At 39.2% G+C, this 20,712-nt stretch overlaps 1 protein-coding gene across 1 annotated transcript in view; it reads left to right on the top strand.

Annotated features, from left to right (window-relative positions):
- col27a1a (collagen, type XXVII, alpha 1a) overlaps positions 1-20,712 on the top strand; it is a 103,656-nt gene that overhangs the window by 27,509 nt on the left and 55,435 nt on the right. Inside the window, exons 4-7 of the mRNA XM_079657754.1 lie at positions 4,980-5,033; positions 14,572-14,625; positions 17,388-17,441; positions 17,549-17,602. Of these exons, the coding sequence (XP_079513880.1) occupies positions 4,980-5,033; positions 14,572-14,625; positions 17,388-17,441; positions 17,549-17,602 (216 nt within the window). The remainder of the gene's footprint in view (positions 1-4,979; positions 5,034-14,571; positions 14,626-17,387; positions 17,442-17,548; positions 17,603-20,712) is intronic.

The following is a 20,712-nucleotide window of genomic DNA, read 5'->3' on the forward strand; positions in this document are numbered from 1 at the left end:
CCAATTGCATATTGACTGAACTCCTTAAGAGAGCAAAGGCACATACACACTCACATTTGTTGGCCAAAGAGAGGAATAAAGGACTTTGTTGAGATCTTGCTGGCAGATATGGAGCTAAAAAAGTTGTCCAAGTTGTTTGTCATTGACAAATCCACTGTGTTTGTGATTTTTAACTTGTTTAAGCTTTACAGTACATATTGTCTGCAGAAGTCTTCCTGTCTGCATGAGGCCTGACTAATCCCCCCCCCCCCCAGTGTCACCTCAGGGTGTGTTGCATTTAATGCTGGTGATTGAGTCATTTCAGTGTGAGGTGTGAGCAGCGCCTGTGTGTTTGATACTTGTTTTCTTTGCTTAGTTATTGTAGTAGTCTGTAATTTGTGTTAAGGGTTGGCTAACGTACCTCTATGTTTATGTCCACGCCAAACTTGACTGTCATTACATTGAACTAAATTACTGCCATCTAGAAAGCACTACCTGTAATCTCAATATGAGGTGCTGTACTCTAACACAGAGAAGAGATTGTAGACGGATGATTATGTAGGGACGTTAGAAGGTCATTTACTGTAGGACTGTCTGACACCAAGGGCTTAGAGTTGGTTGGGATGTTCAGAAAATACTGAATTTCCCTTGTCAAAATCTCCCTTAAAAAAAAAATCATATCTGTGAATAAAATCCAGGACAGTATAGAAATGTATGTTTCATTGAGAATAGGTTCCATATGCCCATTCAAATAACTTATTCCTGAAACAAAAAGGGAAATAAAGTGTTTCTTATGCTGTACGAGATGATCTACAGGAGAATACATATTTGAAAGCAAAACGAGATGCCTTAGAGCAGGGGTGTCAAACTCAAGGCCCGGGAGCCAAATCCGGCCCGTGACTTCATTTTCTGTGGCCCCACAAGAGCTTGCAAAGAATATAATATGTTTATTATACGGTTACATGATGATTTACAGTACAGAAGCACGTTGCCCATAAACTACATGTCCCACAATGCATCTCAAATTTTACTTTTTTCTCAGAATATTACTTTTTTTTCTTCAAAATATGCCTTTTTTCTTAGTAGTTGCCTTTTTCTCAGAATTTGCCTTTTTTTCATAATGTTCATTTTTTTTTCAAAATGTCACTTCCTTTTTTTTCCTGAATTTGGCTTTTGTTTTTAAATCATTTTGTGACATTCTCACTTAAAAGACTTGCAATTATTTGCCCTAGACTTCTTCTTAAAGACTTAGTTAATTATGAAGTAATTACCCTATCCGAAAATGATCCAACGAAGAGGCAATAATGTACTATAATACTTAATTTCATATTAAATATTTATACATTTATTTTTACATAGTCTTGAAGTTACAACCGGCCCTTTGAATGCAACCATAATGTTAATGTGGCCCGCGATGAAATTGGGTTTGACACTCCTGCCTTAGAGCCTTACTTCACTATATTCTAATGTATTATTAAATTGTTGCATGCCTCTTGAATTTAGTGTTTTCCTTTGCTTGACAAAAGACCATATATTCATTCATAAACAGTCACCATAATGCAGGAAATTAAGGGTTTGAGGCTCAAATGTGTAGGGGCAGGGACAACAGACCCATCACTTCATGCGTCCCCCTACATTTGATCCTAGGCCCTTGGCCAAAAAACTTTGTAATTTACACCTAAATGGTATTGTAAATTAAACCAATCTGAAAACACAAAACTGCCTAAACGTAGCATGTGCTGTAGAATCTGTATAAATGTTCTAGGCTTTACGTCTGGGCTCTGATTTAAATACTGCCATTTGACAGGCTCACATATGGATTTATGATGAGAATACATATGATTACAATACACATACACATTCTGATTCTGATTCTGATATCAGGGATTAAACAGGTGCTTCCTTTCAAAGTGTGTGCATTTGTAAGCATGTGTGTGTGTTGCCATGGTGTGCCTCTGGAGATCCCCGATGAACTCAGTCATGCTTCCTTTTCAACATAGTTTGAATTTCATAAACACACATGCCATGTGAAAACTCTGTCTCTCAATCCTTATCACAAACACACTCACTCTCATCCATACACACACATTTTCACAAATATGAAAGTCAGCGAAAGCTTATGTTCATTGAGTTTCTGCCAATAGCTTTATCCCTCATCACTCTTGCTGCCTAAAGCATTACGAGCCTTCTTCTGAAAGACTTTGGTCTCTTGTTTCCAGTGTGCAGATTTTGCACCTCGGTGCCAGGAGAAACATTATTTTAGACTCAGATTTGGAAAATGTCCACATCTGAAGCAGCTTTAGCTCCTCAGTGTGTCCTGAACTCGTTTCGTGATTGCTAAAAGTGAGGGATGGGATTTGAATCCGATTACATTTTGAATTTAATCTGCACTAGAAGTGAGTTTAAATTTGATTCAAATACCAAGCTTCTGTGTTCAGTTCAGTTGTAGCCTCAGACTGCCTGGGTATGTTGCCACAATAAGATATTGTAAGCAGTTTTCTTTAGAATTATGGCAAAAGAGATTATAGGGGAGTTTGAAAATGTACACTCTGTGTTCTCTAGTTGTTGTTTTTTGGAAAAAAAATGTGTATTCTTACTCTGTACACTTGAACATATAGAGCTGCTTTTCCAGGATTTAAAAGAAAAGAAGTAAAATCTATTCACAGTTTAAACATAGTCATCAATGCATCAAAATGCATCATCATCATCATCAATCATAGCAGCATTTCTGCTCCAAATGTAAAAAATAAATACAATCAAAATATGTTTGAAGTTTAGATGTTATTTTTCCTGTGGAATACTTTTTTATTTTATTAGTTAAATTATTTGACCACCAATGAAAAAATATGTTGCAAGTAAGCCTTTCGAACTGCTATTGCTTCTATATTATAACGTATAGGTATTTCTGTGTTAATCCTTCCCTGTGTGACTTGTTGTGGGGACAACCCCCAAAAATATGTGTGTTTTCCAGCAGGTAACAACACAAATAACTTCGATTTTGGAGTGTATAGGGGGAGTGTAGGAGAGAAACTCCATCTGGAGGGAGCACATGGGTTTTGGCCTTTGCAGACCATTTACATGCACAGAAACCTATAGAACACTCAGGAAAGTGAACCCCCCTAAAAAGCGCAATAGGGACCCTTTGAAGCTTATTGCATTTGAACTGTTGGAAGTTTGTAGGAAGTTTAGATAGTATTTCCTGTATAATGTATTGAATGTCAAAGTACCGTACAAGCCACGTTGAAATAAAATAAAAGAACGAAAGAAAGAAATATGTTTTTAATGGACAGATGCAAAGAGACACTTGAAATAAACAGACATCCAAACGGGGGGGTGTGACCGGGGGTGGAAGTGTGATGATGGACAGTGTGTGTTGGTATTGAGGGGTCTTTACGCCACCTGTAACATCAGTGGTGGTCTCCACCATGGAGGTCGACCGAGAGGAGATGGTGAGGGCCAATTATAATCTTCAGTGATAAACTAGCTGCGATCACACTAACCTTCAGACTCGGGTCGTTTTGAAGTTGCTTTTGTCTCTTAAAGTTCATGGCCTTGTGAAAAATGAGCTGAGGCAACGACAGACAGAGTAAACGTTTCTCACTACAATAAGTGAGCTTTATGGAAGATGGGGCTGCTTTTTACCAGATCCTCATATCCATGTTATCTCAGGCATCGGATTTAACAGCAGAGTACAAACAGTGGTGGAAAATAACTAGGTGACTTTACTCAAGTACTCTATTCATGAATATTTTTGAAGTATTTGTGCTTTAAATAACCAGGTCATTGAGCGTTTGGTCAATGTTGCTGCCTCTCTCTGATGTTCCAACAGTCAGATCGTATCAATTGTCATACGGACTTACAGTAAAAGCTTTAACAAACCAACAGTATGAGGATGAAAACAGAGATTCACACTGAGTTATTTCACAACTAAGTAGGGTGTGTGGATTGAAAAGCTATTTCCGACCTGTCACGATTATTACATTTGTTGGACAATATTTCTTCCCAGAAATAATTGCAATAAACCATATTCTAGTCATTTAAATGAGACTTTATACTTCTAGATTTAAAACGGAAATATTAAAAAAATTTCCCCACTTATTTCACAGCTTCAGTTATTTTTCCTATCTCTCAATAATAAACCAGTGAAATATTTGAAGTACAAAAAGTCGAAAATGTACAAATATTAGAGAAAATTTAATAAAGTCCTAAACATGAATAATGTCTGCAACAGTAAAATGCTACCTGACAATGTGATAATGTAATATATTTGAATAATAATCTCTAAAGAATAAACCAGTGGTGTCTGAGGTACGAAAATATAAAAGATAAACAATATATTAAAATAACGTAATAGAGAAAGTCATAAAGATCAATCATTTGTTTATCCATTTTTTGTTTTATATATATCACATAATGGAGGCAATTTGTCTGCAGAATCAGTACTTTTGGTACTTTTACAAAATGTGGTTGATCGTACCTTTACTCAAGTGAACATTTTATGTGTAGAGCATTTTTTACATAATGACTTAGTACTTTTACTTAAATAAAGGTTTGAATGTACAGTGAAGGAAGCATTTGAAAACAGCCGCTCCAAGGCTTGGGCATGCTTCAGATCAGGAGCAGAGGACAGGTAGCTCCTGTTTGCCTCAGCAGCCTCTGTTTATCCTCACTTCTCCCTTTTCCTCTTTTTTGATAAAAAAAAACGCAATGAGTACAGGGCCATTGAGTGGCGCAGGAAATGACCTGTTATTCCTAGTGTTGCTACGGTTTCCTGCCACACAGGCTAAGAACTTCCTGATGGATAAGGCTGAACTCTTATCACCTTGAGGCGGAATGACTTCAGAGGTGTCGCTTTCTTTTGTAACCCTTCAGCCACTGTGCAGCCTGTCGGTGCAGCCCACAGAGGAGTCTGAATGACCTGATGGTTTTAATAACGTAAGATAGGAAAATAATTGTTTGGCTGTTGAATAAGATCTTATGTTTGCCTTTTCTCTCCTCAGGGACTGTCTGGACCTCCGGGGAAGACAGGCCTGTTGGGCAAGAAGGGTCCGAGGGTAAGTGTCCTTAAAGTTTCTCGCAAACACCTCCAGGAACATCAAACACACGTCCATTTGTAACCTCCACAAAAGGCTATTAAGGCAGGTATAAGGGGATGAGAGAAATATTGAGAATTAAGACAAACTTTCAGTATATGAAAGAACAAGTGCAATTCATCCTCTACATTTAGAAGTGCTATTTTCACTTTACTCTCAAAATGCAAGAAATAAGTGTCTTTCTGTGTAGATTAATATATTCTTACGCCTTGCATTTCAACTTTCTTCTCAACAAATATATCCTTTGACTTCATTTTTGCCATTTTGACTTCATAGTCAACATTTTGATTATTAAGAATATCTTAGTTCTTAAAATATCCCCTTATGCCTGGCCCTGCAGGGATGACGTATTTACCCGGAATTAAACTGCGCATGGGTTCCCTCGACAACAAAGCAATGGGATTTCTCCATAGGATTTTGGAAAATAGCCCGAAATAAGGTCTGTGGAAACTAACCTGTTTGATAAATGCACATTTGTTCAGCCGGATAATATCCACATGTCTACCCTACTTTTATAATTTTCTAATCATAAATCTAACCGCCAGAAGCACAATGCTAACGTTATGCTATAAACTAACTACAGCAGGGTCGCTGCTTCAACGTCACGCCAACTTAAGATCGATATTCAAAAATACAGATTCAAAATTGTACAAGTTGATGTATTTAATGTCGTAAAACAAAACGTGATCCATCTCTTAAATGTGTGTCAACCACAGACCTTATTTCAAGCTATTTTCCAAAATCCTATGGAGAAATCCCATTGACTCTGAGACGAGGGAACAGGTAGTGGTCAAATGCTAACTCACTTCCTGTTTTAGAACTCGTCACTGCACCACTCTATAATCTTCTTGATATTTTCTCTTTCTTTTTTAAGATTTTGACTTTTTTCCAAACAATTTAACTTAATTCTGAGAATGCAGATGTAATGTTTCCTATGCCTGGCACCAGCAGTGATGAGTAACTTTGACTCTTTGAAAATTACAAATTATTTTTGTTGAAATGTAAAACTATAATCTCAACATTTTTGCATTTTACTTTATTTTCAAAATTCAACTTGTTCTTAGCATTTCAACCTTGTTCTTAACCCTCTGAATTTTTCTTGAAATGCAAAGTTAAAAGTACCTCTCCAAATGTATTCCCCTTATATCTGGCCCTGATACTCTTCCGTTGTTTTGTGTGGTTTTCAAATCCAAGTTTTTTTTTCTTTTTTATGGAGCCAAGTCAATAAGCGTGGCTGTATTTAGGTTTACTGTGGGTACAGTATGTGGATATCCCTCTGCGTGTGTTTGTGTTTGTTTGTGTTTTTGCTACTGCTGCTGACGTACATGCTAACGAAGCCCAAATAATACCCTGCCAAGCCAGGCTCCTACATCACTTAAAATCCCTCCCCAGCCAACACACACACACACACACACACACACACACACACACACACACACACACACACACACACACACACACACACACACACACACACACACACACACACACACACACACACACACACACACAGTTTACCTATGCAGGCAGATTGACCATATTCAGCATGGGGCTGCGAGTGCTGACCTCCCACCCCAAAGCATAAACAGGAAAGCTCCTATAAAGAGGGCCTTTCAAAAGGCTGGCTGTGCCACAGGATGCCTAATAAAAGCACTGTAAACAGACAGGGAACACATGGCGCTGGACTCTCTCCTTGCTGAGCTGCAGCAACACTTCATAGGATTCCCATCCTGCACTAATGTAAGGCCTCTTTCTCCATGGCCAGTTAAACAGATATAGTCTCACTCTTTGTGGAACTTCCTCTGTTTCTATCTGTTGTATGGATTCAGACTGACTTCTAAGTATCTCAACATTTATTGGACAAACTGCCACGAAAAATGATCACCTGACTTGTATTCTTATAACATAACATATCAGAAAGTTATGGTTTTAACTTTTAAGTGAAATATCTCAAAAGCGTTTGGATGGATTGCCTTGAAATTTGGTTTAAATGTTCATGTTCCCCTCAGGATGAATTGTCATAACTGAGGTGACCCCATTGTTTTTCCATATAACACATACAAAGCTCAAGTGAGCCACAAAGGGAAGGAACATACAAAAAGATATCATGGTCACTGACATGGTAAACATTATACCTGCTGAACGTCATGAACAGCATTTTAGCGGTATTACTGTAAGCATGTTAGCATGTTAGCATGGCAATGCACAGCCTAGCTGTCATCTACAGCTTTTTTGTCATTTAATAAAGACAGACTCAACATGTTTTAGCACTTCTTTTACCATTTTAATAACACACACACATTACAAACTAGCTTTTCAGTCGATCCTGACACAGAATCATCTAAATGCATCACATGACTGCAAATTATTGACACTTTACATCCATGGATTCATGTGCGTGTGTCTTTTTATGTGTTCCTAATTATTGCCTACTGTCAGTCTGTGTCTGAGAGGCGTTTAAAGTCCCTGTGAACCATAGATGTATAAGGAGGTCTTTGTCTGGCTCTAATTAGAGCTACTTAAGCACCCTCAGCACCTCCCACCAGTCTGCAGCTCTTCAACACCAGGCCACACTTCTTATGAACCAACCTGGAATAAACTTTAATTAGGCTTAGAAATCTAAAGACAGATCTGTGTGAACATGTTCATATGAGTGAGTGAAACTATTTGTATATGACCCATAAGTGGCTTTTCTCAAAATATGCACCATATTTACCTTCAGGGTCCCAAAGAATTTGCTTTGCTAAGACTTACAAATATGTAGAGCTGCACTTAAACTTGTCCTTGGTAAAGCCCCTCACTCCTCAGCAGTGTGTCACCTCACACTGATTTACTGATCCTCAGATCTTAGTCGACCAAGGCAAACCAGCTGTTGAGCTTCATGTGGGATTGTAAGTGGAAGTGGTTGGTTTGCAATGTGCAAACAATGAAAACAAGCCAGTTGAATAAATAACAATTAGTAAAGACCCTTGTTTTTTTTCATGCCACTTGAACCAGTGTCATTGTGATTAACGCACACACAGAAGTGAATACGCAGCACAGACATATGCGGCTGTGTTTATGAGCCTATATAAAGAGTGAGTCAGATTATGGACCTCCTGTAAACAGAAGCATTAATCAAGTTTAATTACAAAACTGATAGCCTCATATACACTTACACACTTGCAAAATTCACACTCACAAACATGTCTCTCCTCTTGGCCGGATAAAAGAGTGTGGTTTCAATTAGTGGAAAATAATCCACTTGTTCATCACTGAAATAAATGAACTCTGGATATTTGCTGCAGGTTGTTCGGAGCTGCAGACTCACAGCGGGTGTTGCTACATTATCCTCCTGAGACCCAGAAAGAAAAAGGTTTCAAATTTCCTTTTTTTTTTATCACACAAGTCTTTAGGGTGGTATTCGGGTGGTATCCATAATGACGAACACAAACTAAAAACAAATATTTTTATTTTTGTTTTATTGTGTGTCCTTTGTAGAGGACATCGGGTGGTAGTTATGTGAAGCATAGTATACAAACAACATTAACATACAAGTACATTTAGACAACATTAGAGCACAACAACAAATGCAACAAATATTGAGCCCTCATTGGTAGCACTCCATCCTTTTTCGAAATGCAGAGATACATCTGACACTTGAGGCACTTGATGTATGTTTTCCCACTGCGTCCGTCTGCCATGAACCTTACAGAAACCTACGTGTTAGTTTGGCCCATAGTGGACTCCATTTGTGTTTGTAAAATGGGGGAAATAAAAAATTAGCAAATCCCCATGTCCTCCTCAGAGGACATTCCTAACATTTAGTTTTAGGTCAAATAAGTATTACACTGCTCTGAAAACTCACTACACTGTCTCCTAAGATGTTCCCTTACTATAATTAATTAAAATGTTGAACTCACAACACTGGTAATTACAACATTACAAACTTACCATTTCTCTTTCTATAAATAGTGCTTGTGTTGATGGACGCCATTTTGAAATACAATGAAATTATCTTTTATAAAAGCCACACCCCCACATATATGTCACATGTCTGAAAAGCCCAGGATGTCCTCTGTGAAGAACAATTGGACCTAATGCTGTGGCATGTGTAACCTCAAAATAATGGACCAAAACCCAATGTGCTCCACAGAGGACACAAATGAATGGGTGGGTCTCTGGAGGATGGAATAATCATAAACATCATATGTTCGTATGAAAAACTAAAGGAAGGAATCAGTTAGGGAGAGCAAGTGACAGGGGGAATTTCCAAAGTATGGATATCTCCATGAATCACCTGAAGATGTATCTGCCCCTTATAAAGGTTTATAATTGTTGGATAAGTGATAAATGTTAAGATTAGGGTTAGTTTGTTTATATAGCACAATTCAGACACAAAGGCAATTCAAAGTGCAAGCATTTACACACAAGACAAATGAATAGGGAATGGATGATTTTAATATTTAGTCTCAAACATTTTTTTTAGGGTCTTTTTCAACTTTATCTGAAAATGTAGCATATTTAAAACAACATGGCTTTCATACATTTAAAATAAATTCTTATAGGAACAGGTGCATACAAAAGACAGGAATAAACCTAGAAAAACACATTAAAATATAGAATACAAAAAGATAAGTAGTAAATAAGTAAATACAACAAAGGAAGTCACACATACAGTAGGTACACAGCACTGCACACACAGTGACATGTAGTCTCTGCATTTCACCTATTTCATTATTAATACATGTATTTCATTATCTATGCATTTATATGTATAAAACACTAATGTTGCAGGTGGAAAGCTGGAGCTAACCTTCCATTTAGCTTATTCCATCAAATTCCATCAACTTAAGTCAGCTGGAATTTGCTAAGGAAAAATCTTTTTTTGCACAACCCTTTTTAAACTCGTATTACTGGAATTGTGCATGATGACACACAGAGCACCATTGAGCCCCACCAAGCACCACCCATGAACCTTGACCTCTGATCCCAAACATGTGAGTGTGAGACGCCGTCGCCAAGGGAACCACTGTCAGTACAGAAGCCCTCAGCTAGGAGTCCCGTGAAAAAGGCAGCACAAGCTCTTTCTAGTGTGGGTGGTGACGGCGGTGGTAGGAGGGTGTGAGAGGAAACGTGAGGCGGGCGCTCTCTATCTGAAGCCTGCAGGATCCGTCTGGAGCCGGCTGCGTCAAAAGGGTCTTTGTCCGAGTTGCCCATCTTTCCTCATGCTACCTGTTCAACTACTTCATGTCTATATCACTAGATGAAATCTCACCGCCTTGCTTCACCTGCACGTAAAGATAATTCAAATCCTACATGGACGTATAGAAACGGAAACTTTGACTGTTACAGTTAATAATCGAAAAATTCAGGTGATTTCTAAAACGTTTCCAAAAAGGTTTTGGTAGGATACATTTCAAATGATGACCATAAAGAAACCTGACAATTACGACTTTATTAGAAATACTAAAGCTCCAGGACTGTCCAAATCTAAAATTCACAAAAAAAAGGGATACATCTCGATGAATATCTGTATTCAATGTTTTGACAATCCTAAATAATAAAATAATAGTTAACATAACCTGTCACTCTGCATACGATGAAAACTAAGATAACACATTTAAAGAGGCCCTGGGGTTTTCCCTTTGCTGTAGTGTGTTATACAGGTTGCTGTGCATGTAAATGGTCTGCAAAGGCTCAAATCCTTGTGTTCCCTCCAGAGGGAGTTTCTCTCCCACACACTCCCTCCCTGCCTGAAACGCCTCCATTGGACTCCTTTGTTTACTTCCTTAACAAAGTGACATCACTATATAACACGCTTCTATTGGCTAGCACTCCAACACATTGTACGTAATGGCTAAGGGGCAGGACATCTCTAAGCGGTTGACTAATGACAGTGCCAGCCAACTAACCAATCAGAGCAGACTGGGCTCTGGTTACAGACAGAGGGTGAAAAGAGGTGCTGCAGCACAGGCAGTATGAAAACAATAAAGAGCTTTTTGAACATTAAAGCATGGAGACATGTCCCAGGAGAGACACTACACTGATATGAACCTGGAAATGAGAATAAAAGGACCCCTTTAACCTGGCATTTTTCTTTTAGTTTTCTGGTTTTATTCTTTTGTGTTTCTGTTTACCAGTGTTTCCCCTCTAAAACACTTGCTGCTTCGCTTCATCTGCACATAAAGTTCATTTAAATCCCAGATGCACGTATAGAAACCTAGAACAACTATAGATCTGCTTTAACTCCAGGACAGTTAAAACCACAGCCCATGCTACAATCCTTCCCTCCTGCCACATTTTTTAATACGATTTGAAGTGTTTGGCATAACGTTAGTTCTTGGTTTCCATCGTTATTTTCAACCTTGTCATTTCCATTATGAAATATTACTATTATTTTTGTAAAATGCCTAAGTAATACTTTGGACTACTTACCATTTCCTTTTTCATCTGGTCACTGCATGATGTATTTAGCTTTAAATATGTTGGCAAATAGATTTGATATGACTGGATTTTCACCAGTAGCTTCATTCATCTGCCTCTCTGCTTCTGTTATTAAGAAGTTTTACTGTAATGTATTTGGCATTGGCCTGCAACCCCTGCACTTTTCACTCAGCAATGGCAAAGCTCTTGCAACTTTAATGAACAGTTAAATATTTTCCTTTCCTGCAAGTGTGTGTGTGTGTGTGTGTGTGTGTGTGTGTGTGTGTGTGTGTGTGTGTGTGTGTGTGTGTGTGTGTGTGTGTGTGTGTGTGTGTGTGTGTGTGATGACTGGGATCTTTAATTAAGAAGACGTCCAGCAGTTTCTCATGCTCTTGATGTTAATGTTAGCTTATCAGACATTGCCCCCTCGGCTCTTATTTGGCATGGCACCATGCAGAATCTCTTTTATCTTTAATGCGCTGACTGTATATACATTTAAAAAAAAAAAATGTTTACGAGCCAGTGTTGAAAGTCAGGCCCTGTTTACAGCATCTCCCATTAAAACAGGGCCTTGTCTAAAATATTCCGTCTGGGAGTATAACCTTTAGAGTGATGTAAAACGTCCACATTTAAGATCCAGAAATGCATATGCAATATTTCTGGTTTCACATATGGTGTGAAGCATATATATTTTTTCCCTTAGAGCAGACAGCACACATTGCATGAAACATTAGGAGCCATCATTTCTTTAGATTTCTGTTCTCATTTTTAGAATGGTAATGAAATGTGCAGAGCTAGCAGCATTATGACCACAGCAGCCGCAGAAACTCCCTACGTCGCCGCTCAAAGGTTGGTGGTTTTTCATTTGATAGCTTGTGTATGACCAACCCTGCGCTTCTCTAATTAGACACCTGTTGTGCGAGAGAGGGAACACGACATGGAGGCAACTCCAAATGTCTGTGCCAGCCAGTGCCCAGGCTGCGGTAGACCACATGGTTAAATTTGAAGCATGTAATTGAAGCATGTCTATTTGTTTTAGTTTATTCAGGGCACAACAGTGTCCCTTAACACTGTCTGGACACAGCGAGAGAAAACCAGCTGAAACCTGAATGCAGGGGGGGGAAGTGAGCGTGGGACGAAAAGAGGCTACAGTACGTCTTTAAACCTTGAGAATCCTTTTGTAAAACATGACAAGGTAAAAACAGATCATGTTTACCATTATTTCATAACCAAAGAATGACCCCCTCTAAAAAAAAACGATGTTCAATCACATGACTTGCACAGTATGTACAATATATATTTTTTAACAAATTCACAATTATTGATATCTATACATGAAGCATTTTAATTTTGTATTTTACTGTCAATTTGATTTTTATTGATTTTTATTTTATTTATTCTTTCTATGTCTTTATTCAAAACTTATTCCAGGTGATCTTATCCTGTCTCACCTTATTGGATGGTATTATGTTTTGTCTTGTCTTGTTTTGTCTTGTCTTATGTTGTCTTACTCATTAAATCCTGTGGAGTATTATATCCTCAGCTAAAGAGAAAATGCGAAATATATTTTTTTCTGTTGCGTTTTCAGCAAGACTACTGGCCCAAGTACATGCAACTTGTGGGAAAAGGTTTAAAAAATAGAACTCAATACATTTTGGATTGGATCCAAATTAAGTTTTTTACAGTTCTATAATTATTTGCAAGAGAGGGCAGTGTGGAATTCGTTTTTTCACATGAGTTATAACAACACCTGTACACTCATTTACGTCCTGTTCATTCATGAAAACTCTGTCTCATATGAATCAGACATTGGTGTCATCAAAGCGCCCTTTGAAGGAAGAGCAGTTACAGCAACAGGCCTTTATGTTGTCATGTCTGCACGCTGCCTGTTTCTGAACTTTACTCAAAGGGCTTTTTTGTTGAGTCGTATAACCCTGCCCAAACCCCACACTGCTTCCGTTTTTGTGGATAATTAAGCGCTGGCTGTATTGATATATTGGTAGATGTTGTTTTTTTATGCTTGTAGAGCAGATCAGGAATATAATGGCTTCCTGATTTGTTTTGACTCACCTCAGTGAAACTCGCTGACCCAGCTCTTAAAGCAATTGTGGGTCTTTTTCCGCTCTCTCTGACTCGCGCGACCCTTGACCCCCTCCGGGGGTGGGTTAGGGGCCCGAGGGTGACACAGCACGTGGGGGGCAGGAGTTGGGTCAGAGATCCACTGAAAATACTCTCAGAGGAGGAGAAGGTAGACAGATATTTGGATGGTGGGGATGTAGCTTCAAACTCTTTGTTTCTGTCATGAAATTGGTTTAGATTATTCTCATTCTTCCAAAAAGTTTTCTGCTAAGCCTTCCCAGGGGGGGCTTTTGGACGGTGCGAGGTGGTTCACATTACCAATATGCTGCTACTGTAGATCTCACTCTGTTTGCTTTCAGACACAGTCCTGTTCATTTCCTCAGCCAATGCTGACAGAAACACACACCAGCGGAGGAATTCAAAGTGTTATGATACGAGATGATCTGCATTACTCATGAAGATGCCGTGTGTGTGTGTGTGTGTGCGTGTGTGTGTGTGTGTGTGTGTGTGTGTGTGTGTGTGTGTGTGTGTGTGTGTGTGTGTGTGTGTGTGTGTGTGTGTGTGTGTGTGTGTGTGTGTGTGTGTGTGTGTGTGTGTGTGTGTGTGTGTGTGTGTGTGTGTGTGTGTGTGTGTGTGTGTGTGTGTGTGTGTGTGTGTGTGTGTGTGTGTGTGTGGAGGAAAGGGGGGTTGTGAAGAGGAGTCCACAGGGGGCAGGAAAACCACATCCATATGGTGAAGCAGCTCCACAGACCCCATTTTCCATAAGCTTCTACCCCCAACACCAACCCCAAATACTTCACCACCACACACACAGCTGATGTATAGGGAAATAGGTTAAAGTATCATGAAAGCTGAGGTTCTCCGGACAGACTTTACACCCCCCCCCCCCCCCCCTCCTCTTTCTGGTCTCATTCACAGTAGCCACAGTCTGCATCGGCTCTATCCCAATATGATGATTGATTGAGATCTCGATCACTGTTTTGATTATGTTATTCTCTCTTTGGCTGTTTCACAGGGCGCCGCCGGTCCCCATGGGAACCCTGGCCGACCTGGTCCACCTGGGCTCAAGGTACCGTACACACACACTTAGTCTAACTAATGATTACAAATCTGGCTTTTTGTTCAAAATGCCCTGCAGCCGTGTTGATTTTTCCATTACATGATTATGTACCTGCCTCTAATACTTATTTAATAAGAAGTTTATGATCTTCTCTTGCCTCTAAGGGGAGATGTTCTATATTAGCTGGAGTCCATAAAAGGCACCAAGGGTAATAGAGCTTTGTGGCTAAAGGATCAGGGTCATTTAAGTTCAGTGCAGCCACACCTGGACATTTGTAGACATGAGAAACATCCCAGCACTACATGTGGTGCTGCCAGGGGGAAAATCAGGTTTACATTTCCGTGTGTTTGTTTGTGAGAGAAACTCCCTCTGGAGGGAACACAGGGATTTGAGCCTTTTCAGACAATTTACATGCACACAAACCTATCGAACACACTTCAGGAAAGGAAAAACCCCAAAACTAATAGGGCCTTTCTAAAACATGACCGTAAGAAAAGAAGAAAATATAAAAATATATATATATCCACATGCAAAGCATATCTAATTAAGACAAACATATTTATACAAAGATATATAAAAGACAAAGACGTGGTTACCACTGCACAGACCACAGACTGGTTTGTGTAATGTAAGAGTGTTTTTTTTATTTAAGCTTGTTTAGCTTAAAAACAATTATCACTATTGAGCTTTAAATCTACAGTAGTGGTAGCTTTACTTAACACAAAGTCTGTAAACAGTGCAAAACACCTAGCTTGGCCCTGTCCAAAAGTCCAAAATTCCCTTACCAACCCTTCTGCATCTCACTAGGTGATCTTCATTGTTAAATACTTAAAGGAAAAAAAGCTGACCTCCTAGAATCTCTTGGACATCTTTACACTCTGCCAACAAAGCAATTTGTTAGCTTTATAGGTGCTTAGTAAGTGGACGTTATATTGGATTTTGTTGGCATTTCCAAATATGTTGAACTATTCCTTATATGATGAAAATGTTCCTGGTAAATAATAATGATAACAAAAGTGGGTAAATAATTAAAGTTATGTTACTTATGGCGCATTTCCACCGCAGGCCTCGCTCGGCCTCGCTCGGTTTGGTTAGGCCTTATTAGGCCCGGCTCACTTTAATGCTGCGCTTCCATTACAGTTTAGGAGCTGGGGCAGTAACTATAGTAACGCAGTGTAGGCGGAGCCGTGACATCATCTTCAATGAGCACCCGTGAGCACCCCAGAAAAAACAACATCATCAGTCGTTAGCTGTTTGCACTCAAGCTCTTCATATCTGTTCAGAAACTAGACAAAAGTTAAACAAGTACAAACCACTGAGTGCCTGTGTTATGGCGAATACAGTCGCTGGTTTATTTATGTCTGTATAGGCCGTTGTGAGTGTGGACGGTCAGAGCATATAGCCTATATTGCGTTAGCTTAGCCGATCTCCATTTAGACAACAAATCAAATCAAGTTTTATTTATATAGCACATTTTTAAACGATTTTTGGTCGAGCCAAAGTTCTGTACATATAATAAAAATACCCTACAGTAAAGACACTTTACAGCAAATACAACAGCACCGTTTGTGCAGAATATCAGTATGAGAAAACGACACCCTCTGTCCTTAGACCCTCACATCGTACAATGAAAAACCTCCGGAGAAAAACCCACAGTTTAAAGGGGAAAATGGGAGAAAACCTCAGGGAGAGCAACATAGGAGGGATCCCTCTCCCAGGACTGACAGACGTGCAATAGATGCTATGTGTAAATCGAAGAGATAATACATTTTACAGCGTAGGTAGACCAAATGTTTGGAAATCCATGTGTCTATAATAAGAAGATCACACATTTTAAAAGGTTTTTCGCCTGCCGTCTGTCTGCAGACTTGTCAAAGCATTAATTCATGGTTTTTACTAACCGGTATCAGTATGTAGTTACTTCGGCATCATTTTGAAACGTGTATTACAATTAAATCACGGTCAAATATGTTCATCTTGTTGTAGTTGTAGCCCCCTTGACAGCGATTCTCTCTCTAGTTTAGCAAACTCAGCCCGACTCAGCCCTGTTTGTTGGCCTCGATAGAACCACGATTTAGTCTAGCTAGAAGAAAGGTGAAAAAGTAGCCCCGGGCCAAAACTAGGCCAAGTGGAAGCGCAACCAAAAACGAGCCCCGTACAGTTCGCCACGCTTAAAGCGAGCTCCGCGCTGCAGTGGAAACGCGCCATTATACTCACACAGAATGCCAGATTCAGGGGCATACACTAATTACTTGATTAATATTGGGCGGGAAAAAATTGAAACTGTGCCAAATTCTCAGCAGACTGGTGCCGAGCAGACTTTTTCTACCTGGCAGGTGTGTTGAGAAAATAACTATGAAGCTTTGATTTCTCGGGGTGCACTGCAATCTTTCCTCTTTCATCGTTAATAAATTAAATAAAGTTGTAGATAGCAGGGGTCCATGCACTCAGCACTCATTTCCGATCCATAGCTTTGATGTGCTGAAGCCACGTTATTGTTACCTGCTGACAATGAAGCTTGCTGTGCGTGACCTGAGAGGCACTAAACCCATGTAATGCTGTTCATCTAAAGCATCTGTAATGGGAGTCTATCAGCTACATGGCAACTCAATCCTGTTGTTTTGCATCAATTGTAGCTTATAACCTATGTATGGAAAATGTAAAGGCAATGGATTTACACCATCACCCTTTTTTTGGCCAAAAATAAAAGGTGTTATTCAGAGAAATTCACCCACACAATGTCCTCCTTTGTATTTTTCTTTCTTAATCAGGGTAGGAAAGGAGACCCTGGCATGTCACCTGGGCCAGCACCTAAAGGAGAGAAGGTAGTTCACCTTTTCTTACACGCTACATTAATTTATAACAACGTCCTGCTTGGCATGCTCCTTAATGCTGCATAAGTGCATTTTGATGATTGTGCTTTCTGTTTTAGGGAGACTCAGGGATTACTGGCCCGTTTGGACTGACTGGCCAAGAAGGTCGGAAGGTAAGAACGAGCAATACTCCTAAATCCCTTGCACTGAATTCCTTTCAATAAAATGTAATTCATTGATGTTATATGCTTGCCATAAGAGCTAAACCACCAACAACGGATGCTGTGTGTCAGCAAAGCGCTTACTGTAGATGTGAAAATTGAAAATAGTACGGCTCTTGAAGAGGTTTGGGAAGCCCAGGAAAGTTTCAGTCAGCATTCCATCAACTTTTGTGTCTGTTGTGATGTGTGTGTACTGTATAAACTCACTGATCTTTGTAAAGTAAACTCACTGGTCTTTGTAAAGTAAACTCACTGGTCTTTGTAAAGTAAACTCACTGGTCTTTGTAAAGTTGTACCCTCTTCCTTAATCCTCTCCATTTCCCTTTCCTCGTTTTTGCTGTGCTCACCATTTCTTCCATCTGTGTTGGCTGGATGCAGCACAGAGGGGTTTTTAATGTTGGCAGTAAGGATGTCACGAGGGATGAAGGAGGAGTTGTTTTGTCATTAGGGAAATTAGGATCATGCACTTGTATACAACATCACCACTGTCTGATTCAAGAGTGTAGGGAGGAAATAGTGGGACAGAGCTTCTGGTAGACAAACATACAAAGAGTGAGTCCAACGGGAGTCCATGTTTATATTATTGTGTAATATGTATTGTCTGTATTCTAATTATATTCCATAAACACATCTATTGCGCTTCTTACAGAGATGGATACTGCATCAGTTTCTCTTCCTTCTCCAATTTGTTCTTTACTAGCTAGTGAACAATTTAGCAGAGAGGATGAAACAGTTAGGTAATGGTCAAAATAGTTAGCTTAAAGTTATGATAACAGTTCAAGTTGTTAGCTAAAAGTAAAAGTAGTTGAAATGGCTGGTGTTAAATCTATCGGGGAAAAGTGTTAGGTTAAAGTCTGTTGGAAAAAAAATAGCCTAAAGTAATGTTAGTCAGTTAGCCAAATGTAGTAAACAGAAAAGAAGTTAGCCAAAGGAAACATTTGAAATAATTATCTAAAGCGATGGATAAACAGTCAAAATAGTAACTTTATAGTTATAAACCTAATAGAAAGGCAGTTAAAATGGTTAGCTAGAAGTAATGGTAGTTAAAATAGTTAGCATTAAATGTATCAGATAAAGCATCAACTGTTAGCTTAAAGTAGTAAGCTTGTTGACCAAACCAACCAAACAAATTTCTTATAAAAACAATACTGCTTTTAATAATAGGGTAGTGTTAAATACAGTTGGGGAGCTTAGGGTGTCTTGTGTGGTGTTCAGGTCTGTAGAAAATTAATCTTTTCCACTATTCATAAACAATCAGATGTAAACACGCGTCTCAAGGTGGCTGAAGATCTCATACACTGCTTTCCGTCAAAAAGAATTGAGCCCAATGATGCTCACATTTCAAACAAAGCAGAAGAAGTTGTTGAGTAATTGAATTTAGCAGGTAGACTATTTGCATTTCAGCAGAGGTGTAAAGTGCCTCTGTATGTGTCCAATTACATTTCAGAGCCACAGAGCTCTGCAGTGTTAGACTGTAGTTGGATGGCTGCCTCGGCTTTAACATATGGCTTTTGTTAGCAGTTGGCTTTTGTCTGTGTGTCTCTGTGTCCAGTTGTATGTCCCTGTCTTTCGCTTTAGTTTTTACACACTCGGGCAGAATGGAAAATGTAAAGCTTGTGGAAAACATTTATTTCAAGCTCAATGAGTCTTGGTGGTGAATTGACAGAAAGTTTGACAGTTACAGAGCCGCAGGTGAGAGCGTAAAACAACTTAATGACGTCTTATACTGTTGTTTAGCATACAGTCGGTAAGTGTAAGTGGCCTGTTTATAAACTGAAAGTGTGTACTTCCTAAGGGTTTAAAACATATATGAGCAGTGCAGATTCTAAGCAAATTGTCTCCATGAAGCCCAAGGATGTATAGAGTGTTGCAAGGAAGAAGAATTTTTGGAAACCAACCCGAAAGTTGGCATTGCCCAATCAAATGGAATTTCCCTTTTTTCAATAATTGCATAAAATAAGCCCTGTGGCTAACAAAGGTGTATGATTCTTAAACATTTTGTTCATTCAGATAATGTCATTTTTAAGTGTTAATGCAATCAGCAGAAATAAAAAGATAACCTAAAAAAGCAAATAACTTCAATGTCAACACCATTTAACTAAAGAGGACGAATGTTTGGTTTGATGTTTTATAGTAGTCTCATTTAGCTGCTTGTTAGCAAATGCCTTGTTTAAGCCATGCGAAAGCTCCAAAATGTCTAAGTGTGGTATTTACTGGCACATTTTTGGTCCTAAAACAAAACATGATGATCTCTTAAGCTTGTGCTAACTACCGACATTAATTGAAGCAAAAAAGTTTGATTTCAACACCAGCGACCAAAAGTGGAAAAACGCTGACTAATTTCTGGGCTTTAAGACTTATTCCTGCAGCACTCTATTAAATCAGCCCCTAAGGAGTATATCAGATATCCGAGCATCACTTCAGGAAGTTGTTGCCATGGCTTCTCCATCAACACACACTGACATCATCACAGCATGCCTCAGGTATCGGTCAGTGAACCACAGACATGATGACTGTGATGGAAACTTGTAAAAATTAGCCACAAGAAGTCAACTTCCTTTTCCTTACACAAACACAGAGCGTCTAATTTACCCATTTGTGCTAAACAATGCACAATAGATACAGCTGTGTTCTACGCTGTTGATGTTAATGCATCTTGAGCCCACATGCCTAGCACCATGACAGAGATGTGAGTCAATGTTCAGACAGGCGGTTGTGAAACAGGCTTTGTTTTGTTCTGTTCGTTTTGTTGGTCAGCTCAGGTGGAATGTCCCAGGCGCCCTGTCCTGAATGGATGCAAGGTCACTACAATATAAAAACATCATTGATGACTTTCATTGCAATTATAGAGGGCCACCCTGCCATCAAGCTTTTTCTTCCTCTTCATTCCTCATTTGTTTGGATCGTTACTCCGAAGTTGTGGTTTAGGAAAACAGGCAGCTTTCCCTTTGTTCTACTCCGTATTTTTCCCTTCCACCTTCTCTGTCTCTGTCACACACAAACACACCCAACACACACACACTAGCTCTTTATCAGCCTTAGCTTGACACTTCAACCGGGAA

Source organism: Notothenia rossii (genome assembly GCF_949606895.1).
Source record: "Notothenia rossii genome assembly, chromosome: 11".
NCBI lineage: Eukaryota > Metazoa > Chordata > Actinopteri > Perciformes > Nototheniidae > Notothenia > Notothenia rossii.